Source organism: Indicator indicator, chromosome 27 (genome assembly GCF_027791375.1).
Source record: "Indicator indicator isolate 239-I01 chromosome 27, UM_Iind_1.1, whole genome shotgun sequence".
NCBI lineage: Eukaryota > Metazoa > Chordata > Aves > Piciformes > Indicatoridae > Indicator > Indicator indicator.
The window spans coordinates 9946838-9957535 of NC_072036.1; the positions used below are offsets into that span (position 1 = coordinate 9946838).

At 41.9% G+C, this 10698-nt stretch overlaps 1 protein-coding gene across 2 annotated transcripts in view; it reads left to right on the plus strand.

Annotated features, from left to right (window-relative positions):
* CDK19 (cyclin dependent kinase 19) overlaps window positions 1–8390 on the plus strand; it is an 82350-nt gene extending 73960 nt beyond the window's left edge. For both annotated transcript variants that reach the window (XM_054393007.1, XM_054393008.1), the window contains 3 exons: window positions 674–752; window positions 4570–4836; window positions 7697–8390. In XM_054393007.1, the coding sequence (XP_054248982.1) occupies window positions 674–752; window positions 4570–4836; window positions 7697–7828 (478 nt within the window). In that variant the 3' untranslated portion in view covers window positions 7829–8390. The remainder of the gene's footprint in view (window positions 1–673; window positions 753–4569; window positions 4837–7696) is intronic.
* The last annotated feature ends 2308 nt before the right edge of the window (window positions 8391–10698 follow it).

A 10698-nucleotide genomic window follows, 5' to 3' on the forward strand; every position in this document is an offset into this window, starting at 1 on the left:
ACTGGTGCCAGTCATGGACAATAACCCAGTACCACACTAATGTTGTAATTCTGAGTGTACTACTAAAGCTAGTGTGACATTATTGCAGTATTTAGAGAATAAATCTGTTCTCTGTTCTATTCTGGTCAAGATCCATTGGTAATTTTTCATTATTATGGTATCATCAATCCATGGAGAGCTGTGGCTCCCATAAGCATGAAATAATAATGTTCCAAATCCCATTAGCCAGCTGAATTGAAAAGCTTTTTTTTTTTTCTCTAAATAAGACCTGAGAAGCTCTGCAGTTGCGGTTGGCAGGTATGTTTAAGGCCACTGTAAGCCAAGGCAGGCTCCTAAGACATTAATACCCTTTTGGATCAGGTCCTCTATTCAGTGCATGTTGCAACTAGGTGTTGTAGAACCTCTGACTCTCTGTGCATTTTGCCATCTGGATCAACAAGTGGTCCTTCTGGCACCCAGGCATGCTCAGCCATGCCATGATTTCTAAATGATGGCCTCATGCCAACAGCACAGGGATCTGACATTACAATCAGCACAGTGCCATTCACTTACAGAGTCAGGACTTGTGAAGTACAAGAAGTTGTGTTACAGTCACTTGGTTCTAATACAACATTAAGCAAATATATGTCATATGTAGCTGTCTGTGGAGTGTTTGCTGTTTGCTGTGTTTCAGTGTATTTGCTGGCTGTCAGATTCCATATCCTAAAAGAGAATTCCTCAATGAAGATGAACCTGAAGAGAAAGGGGATAAGGTATAATAAACTCTTTTTTTTTTTCTTTCTTTCTTTCTTTTAAGCGTGCCATAAGAAAGAGTCGTGGTGCTACCATACAAAAATGTATGAAAGGTGAAGAGTTAATAAAAAATGTGTTTTTCAGGCAAGGCTCTCATAAAACTGCTTCCCAGAGAGATGAAAAGTATGAGATGGCTTTGGGATGTCTCAGGCAGTATCACCATCATGGTTTGCCCTGACCTATGGGGCATGAGCTGGATGGGTTGTTCTATAGCAGTAGCCTGCTTTCAGCTGCTGTCATTCCAGGAGGACCTTGCTACCTCCTCCTGCACTGCATGAGGAAAATACATTGTGATCACAAGACAAGAATGGCATTTCCATTGTATGAGTGGCATACATCCAGCCATTTGAAAATAGATGGCTGTCAGGGTCTCAAATAAATAGTGGCAGCCTGCTTCTGGCACTGCGTCAGAGCATTTCATCCATCTGTACAGAGTTTCCTGATGATGTTTTAAGGGCTCTCAGACAAAGGAGTAATAGGGAGCATGAACTGTTCTGGTAGTGACAGTGTGCTCTGAATACTCTTTCCCCTAGCTCCATAGACACAGGCAAGAACTTATTTGTAAATGTTGGTGTGTGCAGCATAATGTGACCTGCTCTGTACAGGTAGCTCAGCTGTGCTCAGTGACCCTGCTGCTTGTCCCATCATGCTGTGAAGGCTGGACAATGGTGCTGTAGTATTGGGAAACAGCTTGTTGTTTTCATAGTGTAACATGAGACACCAGCAGTAATGCATGGCTAGAAAAATGTGAAAGAAACAGCCTCAAACTGTGATGGTCTGAGGACTACATGAGAAGGACTCAGTCCTTTGGAGAAGGCACTTGGCAACATGCTCTTGTGTCTGCAGATTTTTTGTGCAATATGAGAAACTGTCTGAGTTTGCAAGTGTGCCTATCACAGTACATTTCAGGCAGCACTTTGTAGGTTTGGAGCAGATATTGTATATTCTTCTGTACTATGAACCTGGATTTTTGGATCGAGGTAGTTTTTGCAAGAAGAAACAGATACCTAAGCAAAAATTCAATGAAAGTCATGAAACTGATTTAGTTGTAATTTAGTTATTAACTTTGCTTCAACTCTCAGAGCTTCCAAACCAAGAACACACCTTGTGATTTAAAATGTCTCTGCCTTTTTTTATGTCAGTGTGTTTAAAAGTAAATATCTGTCGTTTTCCTGGGAGTGCTGGGGGAAAACAATGACCTGTTTATATTCAAAACAGCCATTACAGAAGTGGCCTTTGAGGTCATTGTGGACAGTCAGGTATTTATGCACACTCCAAACTGAACTTGTTTCAGACCATTTAGGTAATCTGTCAGGCATTGACCCACTGACTGTGTTCCCACAGCGTAGGAATGTGAAGGTAAAGGATATTTCCAGCATTGAGTGTGTGCCATGTTTTGTTTCTTTATGATGTTGTTGCAAGTGAAAGGATTTGTTTGTTTATTTTTCTGGTTTGTTTTTAAAACCATAAATATCTGCATAGTCCTTTGGAAACCTACAGGAGTTGTCCATGTTTGTTTATTTGGAACTTGCCTTTGAGTTTGAAGAACCTTTAACATATAAGCATCTGGTTCTTCAAAATGCTTAATGGGGTAGTCAGCAAAGCTACAGTGAGTGAAAAGATTATTTCTCATTCAGGTTCTGTTAGGGAAGTTTCTGCTGGGTTTGTTTCTAGGTAGGACTGGAATTTCCTTTTGGTAATTCATGCCCAAGAGGTGCCATGTGGCAATCTGTTGCTACCTGTAGAGCTTATACAAGTTTCTTCATTTAGGAGCCACCATGAACTAAGGTGACCTTAGGACAGTGTTTTTTGCAGGTGTAAACTGGTTTTGTGTTCTGTGGTGGTGTGCAGCTAGACCTCAGCCAGATCTCTACCCAGGTGATAGCAGTAGTAGATACACAGAGGAGCAAGCTCAGACTAGTCAGGTAAATTCTGTGCTAATATCCGAAGCACAAAACATGGGACCTGTTGTCTGTAATGGTGTGAGGTCCTGCAGTTCTTGTTGTTCTGATGGTTTTCAGCTCTCACAGTAGCAACCACCTCACTTACATCCCAGCACCCCTATGAAGAACACACATTGTGGAATTCTAGCACAAACTCTGCCTCAGTTATTGGTGTTTGTTTGTGTTACTGAAGGTCAAAACATTCTGAAAAGATAATTTTTTTTTTAAACAAAACAGCTGGATTAATTTTTAAAATTACTGACATTTCAATCTCCTGGGAAACCAAATCTAACTGAGAAAGGACTTGAGGGCTAGAAGCAGGAGGGTGCATTATTGGTTTTGCTAAATGTGGGAAGGAAATGCAAGCTGCCTCTTCAGACCTTGAAGGCATCAGGCATCTTTGTGATCTTAAATGAGCACATCATTGTAAATTTCATCTGAATGTGTCTTGGGATGGCTTAGATACAGATCATTTATGTCCTTTACCTGTGGTATAAAACTAAATGACTTTTGGTGATTGGGGCATGAAGAAATTTCTGCTAGTGGCAACTGATTGCCATGATTTCTGAGAAACTAATAAAGGGAGGCTTTTCTAAAAGGCTGTCCTGCTGAAGCTTTGATGCTTATATAACAGACTATGCTGAAATATTCCATGCAGTGTGTTGGAGGGGAGGCTTTTTAGTTCAAGCCATGATAATTGTAGGGGTTTTCCATGATGCCCTATCTCACATTTGGAGCGAAATTGCTTTTCTTTGCAATTCTCTTCTGTGTTTTAGAGCTCTGGTGGAGGACCCATCCCTGGTGTTCAAAGCAGACAAATGGATGGACTTTCTAACTCCCTAACCGTGGAGGGCAGAGTTGCACTCTGCTGGTTTTATAACCTTCCCTTCAGTTCCCTAAGGCTCTTTTCAGTCTGTAGCCATCTGAAGCCAGAAATGTACAATGTATTTTGCTCTCATGTTCCAGTTCTGAATTTTTTTCTCCCTTTTGTGACACTTTGTCTCTCTTCCTGCTAGGTCCCAGTGTCATATTAATAACCTGGCTTCTCTTCCTTTGCTAGTCTTCTCCTTCCCTTGCCAGATTCTTCCTTCAGCTGTTTCCTCTTCTTTTGTCTTCAGTTATTACTCTCTGGCCAATTTTCACTTTTCTGCTATTTCAGTATGACTTTTCTGACCCTATATCCAGTACCATGCTGGACTGTATCCCCAGGATACGACTCCTTACAAGGTACTTAAAAGCACAGGAGAGTAAAACAGTAATGAAACCTGGTTCTGGTTCTGCCACAGAATTTCTTCACAACCTGGGAGAAATGATACCATTCCTGTGCTCTCAGTTTGTGTAGCTTTCTGGCAGTGATGCCAACCTTCTTTGTCTTAATGTAATCTGTCATTTGTGAAAGTTCCAAAAGTGGGTTTGATTCTGCCTGAGCAAGGCCATTGAATCCCTTAAAATAATTTGCAGTGGTTCAGCACATCTGCCACAAAGTGCTGGTAGAATTTTTAAGGGGTTAGGTTCAGTTTGTTGATTAATTACTGCTTGATCAGTTGTCCCTTTTAGCCTCCTCAATGAGTGCTTGCTGGCTAGAGGAGGCATGGGGCTGTCCTTCCAGTGTCAGTCTGGCCTGCTTTGTTCCAAAGCACAGCACAAGGTGTGCAGGAGTGCTCCGAGGACGCCTTCCTCCCAAGGCACAGCCTTGCTGTGTGTTCCCATGGAGCAGCCGAGCTGCCTCCTCTTCCTCCTCCTCTTCAGGCATGGTGGTGCTGGGGTTGGCAACTCACGGAGCTGAGAGGTGAGTTGAGAGCAAGTGATCATGTTGCATTGCTTCCGCTCCTAGAATCAACAGCAGCAGAATCAACATCAGCAGCAAACAGCACCTCAGCAGCAGGCGCAGGCCGGGGCGCAGCAGGCGCAGCCGCAGCAGCAGAACAGTGCCCAGACCAACGGGACGGCCGGCGGCGCGGGCACGGGGGGCACGGGCACGGGCACGGGGCTGCAGCACAGCCAGGACTCCAGCCTCAACCAGGTGCCTCCCAACAAGAAACCACGCATAGGGCCTTCAGGCACTAACTCAGGCGGGCCTGTCATGCCTTCGGATTATCAGGTACCTCTGGAACTCTTGCTGCTTCTGGCGCCCTAGGGCTGTGTGGTAGCTTTAGGCAGGCAGACTCAGTCGGTAGAGCGTGGGACTCTGAATCTGAGGGTCGTGGGTTCGAGCCCCACCTTGACCGCCAAGTCATTATAATGTGATGGGTTGAAAATTCTACCCCCAACATAAAATTGCCAGACCAGCTCAGTTAGAAAGCAAATGAAGCTGTGTTTACAAGCAGAACTACAATCTAAAATATGGAATGCAATGAATATGTACAAAATATGCAATATTTACACATATTTACAATTTATAAACAGCACAAGAACACCCCTGGACAAACCAGGGGGCTACTAATAGCTTCCCCTTCCCTGCTCCCTTCCCTGCCCCTCTGTACAGGGGATAAGAGAAAGAGCAGAGAGTGGCTGTTAGTTACTTAACCACAACAAGAACGCATTCAAGGTCACACAAGGCCAGCAGAAGCACAAGTTAGTATCTGCCAGAGCGAGGAAGCTGAAAAGAGAGAAAGTTAATTTATACAAACTAACTTTATAGATACCTCTCCAATGGGATTATTTAGAATTTATCATTATTTTTCTTGTTGGTGATTTATTTACATTCTGTCGCTTCCTGATCAAGATCTGTGGAAAATTTTCAATGCACAGCCTAAAACTACCACTGGCCAAAATGTTGTTGTTCCTCCTCCCCTCCTTCACCACCTTTAATAAATCTTTCAGGTAACCTGAACGAGCGTGCTGTGATGTATTGGATTAAAATGTGGGTTTAAAGGTTTAAAGTAAAAAGATTTTGTTCTGTGGTTAGGAATTTTCAATAGAATAGCAGCATGAGTCATCTCTGCTGCACCTTGTAAAGTGTTGAGAACTAGTCCACTCCAGGAGAGCACTTAAATATATACTGAACTTCATGTTTGAGAGTAATATTAGTGGAGCTAGTGAAACTATTTTGTGCACTTAAGTGCTGATTTAGATGAAGTTCAGGATACTCTGCTCTTGGCAATATTTAATCCTGTGTGAGAAGCAGATCTGAGAAAATCCTGAGAAGCAGAAGCAAAGCTGAAACCAGGCTCCCTCCTTGGATTCCTGCTTTGTTTTACCTCCTATCATCACATGTATGGAGTGGGTCTGTAGTTTGTTCTAGCACCTTTCCAAGGCTGCTTCTAAACTTAAAGGAAAATGCATGTTAGCACAAGAATGATGTTTTGGTTCATCAGTGTGATTCATGCTGAAGTAAGGCACAAAGACAGGCATTGCTTCTAAGTGATCAAAGTGGAAGAGATTTCATGTTTTCCAGTATAGTAGCATTCATAAGTAAAAGTGATATCACTGCATTGGTTTTGAGGTTTGCATACTTGTGTGTGCTTGCTAGAATTATATTTTCCACTGAAAATATGACTTACACTAATTATGGAAAGCATTGAACTTGCCAGGATCTTCAGTACTTGTGAGTTTGTGTTTCCTGGGACAGCAGTGAGTTGAAAGCAGAACACCTTGGAGAATTACACAGAATCATAGAATGGTAGGGTTTGGAAGAGACCTCTGAAGATCTAGTCCACCCACTCTGTTAGAGCAGAATCACCTAGAGAATGAAGAGAGAATGATCTTTTCAGGCTGCTTTAAGCTTCAAAGAAGTGGCTTTTGAAAAACCCAGCTGCCCTTGTTCACAGACAATTGATTTCTCAGTGCCAGACACTTTTCTCTTATTTCTGTTTTACTCTTTTAATTACAAATGATCATGAATCATTGAGGGTATTTTAAAGGTAAAGACAGATAGGTTTCTTTTTCGAAAAGTTCCAAATAGACTTGAGGTCTGGACAGATCCCTGCAGCTGTCTGATTGCACAGTGTTTATGGCTGGCCTGTTTTGGTCTGTATTTTGAGGACTTAGTGTGATGCACTTGATGATATCCATTATAGAATCCTTATATAGCTCCCTGAATTGTTGGCAAATTTCCCCCTTACAAGTTGCTAGCAGTCTAAATATTGATTTTTTTTTTTTTTCCTCATATGGTTAAGAATTTTCTGTTCCCCCCCATCCTGAACTGTAACAACACAAGCATCAAAATGATGATCTGTATGTTTCCTTTACATCACTCACTAAACTGTATGGTCTGATTATCCATTTTTACATTCAGATTTGGCTATCTGCCCTTAAATTCTAGCTGACTGTCTTCTGTTCCAGAAAGGAATGCCTGCAATTTGTCCAAGTCTGACTATTAAATTCTCTTCTGTGAAACAAAAATAAGCATGGGCAAGTCAATGCATTCTTGTAGTCTTATGGCATTAATTTTGCTCTGTTGTATCTTATTCTGAAGAAGGAAGAAGATTCCCTTTACCTTGAGTTTTGTTTAGTTTGTGATCTAAAGTCTCTGACTTTTTTTTGCTTTTGGTAGTTCACCAACTTCAATCTCTGTTGCTTCCACAAATGACAGTGCAAATTTCTTGCTAGGTTTTACTGAGCATTCCTTATGTGACCTTGGGTGTTTTGCTTAGCACGGTGAGCTGATGCTTTTCATCCAGAATGAGTTCCTGTAATGTCCTAACATTTATCACACAGACATACATTGAAGAAACAGCTGCATTTTGAAGTGGAGTCTGCTCTCTCTTGTGTATTTTTCCTGCAGAAATGGGTGTGGACATGCTGTATTTCTAGATGTCTGCCAGTGACATTGTGTGTTTTGTGTGCTGTGTCAAGGCTGATTGCAGATCAGATTGATTGCTTGGTTTATGGGACCTTAAAACAGTAACACTGTTTAGTCAGCTTCTCCAAGAGTCCCATTTGAATGAGATTCAGAGAGGTTAAAAGCTCCCTGAACAGGCAGGTTTTCATTCCTCTGATCCTACTCTCTCTTCCTGCAGCACTCCAGCTCACGCCTGAGTTACCAAAGCAACATTCAGGGATCTTCTCAGTCCCAGAGTACAATGGGCTATTCCACGTCGTCTCAGCAGAGCTCCCAGTATCACCAATCTCATCAGTCTCACAGGTACTGAGAGGGCTAACAGGCTGCACTCAGAAAGGAATGGACTAAAAGCCAGAAGACTCCAGCAATATGAAGTTCATAACGATGAGAAGAACCAAAAATAACAAACTATGATGCAGAATTAAAATTTGTGATGACAAAAGGAAAACTTCACTCACTGAAGACTTCCCTCCACCCATCCCCTGTCCCTTTATTGCCATAAAGGAGATTCTCGTGAAGTTTTCCTTCCACCCTGCCCTTGCATGTGTTCCATTGTGGTTACTCTAATGAACCCTTCTGATCTGAACCCAGCACTTAACTTCTTTAACCTTTGGAATTTTGAAGGATTCCTGGTGCACCTTCCTTATGCTGTAGTGATTGCCATAAATCTGTCTTTTTGAGTCTCTTTGATGGGATTTTAAAGTTTTCAGATCTTGAACTCCCAGGCTTTCAAGCTTGTATATAGTTAGTTTTATACTAGGCAAACCAGTTTAGCTATACAGGTATATTGCACCTTTTTAAAGCACTATGTTATTTTCACAGGATATTACTGTTTTGCTCATGGATGTCAAGAACAGCAAAATTTTACTGTTCCAGAGTATTTTACTATTCTGTTTTTATTAGTCTAGTTTTCAGGCGAGGTCTTAAAAATTAAAAGGAAAAAAAAATAAAATAAAATAAAATTTTAAAAAAGTAAAAGAGAAAGAGAGAGAGAAAAAAAAAAAGAACAACACAAACCACCACCCACCCAAGTCTCTGCAACAGCAAATATGCTTCATGCTACTGGACTGAACACCAAGCAGAAGATTGCTGATATTTCTTAACTCATTCACATTGAATTCTGGAAATCACAGTGATCATGCTCTGACTAGTTTTAAATGAAGCATTATTTGAAATGAAACCAGGACAGTCACATTAAAAAAAAAAAAAAAAAAGAAAGGAGATGCTTTCAGGATCTGTTGGAACAGAAGAATGGAATGTCTTCCCAGGCTGGACACCAAAATAGTCAGGAAAATGTATTTACTGCCCTCGAGTCTCAGTAGGAATGTGGACGATGGGCTTTGTTTTTTCTCTTAAGCAGCTGATTGATGTGTGTGAGAGTTCTATACATTTAGCTTTCTTTCACATTCCTGGGTCAGTTTTCTAAATAGAAAGGTGACAGAAACACTAAGACTTGTGAAAGCAAATGCATTGAAATAATTTTCTGTTAGGATTAATAATGAAGAGGAATTACTGTGCGATTTGCAAAGCATGTTGAAAACTTCCTTTTTTTTTTTCCCCCATGCTTCTGATGATGCATTTTCTGTGTCCCTCACATTGCTGTGATTAACCCTGATTAGTTACACCAGATGCTCCTGATTGCACTGAAATACTTCTTTTTCCCTGGAGCAAACATGTCCCTAAGGACTTGAAGTGGATGGGTAGCTGGTAGAAAATCCCCAGTAAATAAGCAAGAGTTCGGAAGGGATAATCAGAGGATTATTGTCCAACTTCTGCAAGCACAGTTATTTGGAGAGACACAACATGTAATTTGGGACAGCTTCATCTTTCCTTTAGCCTTCAGAAATCAGGCAGGCTCTTGTTGCAGACAACCTGCAAACACGCATTTAGAAAGCTGCTAGCGATGGAACATCAGTGAGCTTGTACAGGTGGTGTCCAGAGAAGAGCTGAAGAGTTGATATGCAAATGGTTCATGCTCCAGAGAAGAGCTGAAGAGTTGATATGCAAATGGCTCATGTTCCAGGCCTTTGTACCACCCTGTGTTCTCTTCTGGCCTGTGTCCATACCAAAGGGAGTATGCTCAGGGCAGGGGTGCTCAGACCTATGAGGAGGAGTGAATCTGTTTGCTCTGGAGAGAATGCTTTTCATCACAGCTAGACACACACCTGTTTCTACTGGACTGGAGCTCCCAATCACCCTTAGTGCCCCCTTCCATCTCAAACATGCTGTTTTCATACCTTTAGTGAACAGTTGGCTTGCTTCAGCTGTGTCCACCCTGGTGTGGTTTTGACAACACCCAGCTTCTCTGGGAAAGCAATTTGTACCATCAAATAGCTAAAGAAATGGTGAAAATGAAATGATTTCAAGGAAAAAAATTATCTCTGGGGAAAAATCATCTCCCAAAGGATACCTTCAGTGGGTAGCCCTCGAAATGTGTGAAAGAACAGATTGTTATTATTCCTTTATTTCAGTGAGTCTGGGGTTTCATTCCTTCTGTAAGTGGAATGCCTCACCTCTTACTGATGCTGGCAGGGCTAATGGATATTGGGCCAATGCCCACAAGGTAATATTTATTTTATACTTTTGTGACTTGAATGTCACATTGCTGGAAATTAACCTTTGGCAGAGTAATTTTTTTTTTTTTTGTCCCCTCCTGCTATTTTCACCCTCTTGCTCTCTCAAAATCCCTTTGTCTTTTCCATTCTATTTATCTAACATTTCTTCTTCTCCTGTCACTTGCAGCTGATCATCAGAATTCATACAGCGTCAGGAGGTGACAGGGAGATGCTGAATCAAAGTGGGCTCTTGTGTGCCAAAAGGCAAAATCAAGGTGTAGGCTAATCTGTGTGAGTAGTGTGAGACTTCACAGCAATGTAAGGTGCTTTAATTGAGTGAGCTTCCAGCTTCTAGAGCGACTGCCATGCCCTCTCTCTAAGCTGAACTGGCGCTGGTTAGGTTTGATGGGTGACCACACACCGCTCCTGCCTAGCTCTCCTTGTGTGTGCATATGCCAAGCTGAGCTGTTTTTCCTGTGCTGCCCTCAAACTCTCAACTAGGAGGAGAGCAAATAAAAGCATCTGCTGCCAAATGTGGGCTGTGCACACTCCTGTAGTTCCTTCTGATGGTGAAGTAGCTTACCCCTTCCTGGGAGCAAAGTGTGCATTGCTGGCATGGGGGGCA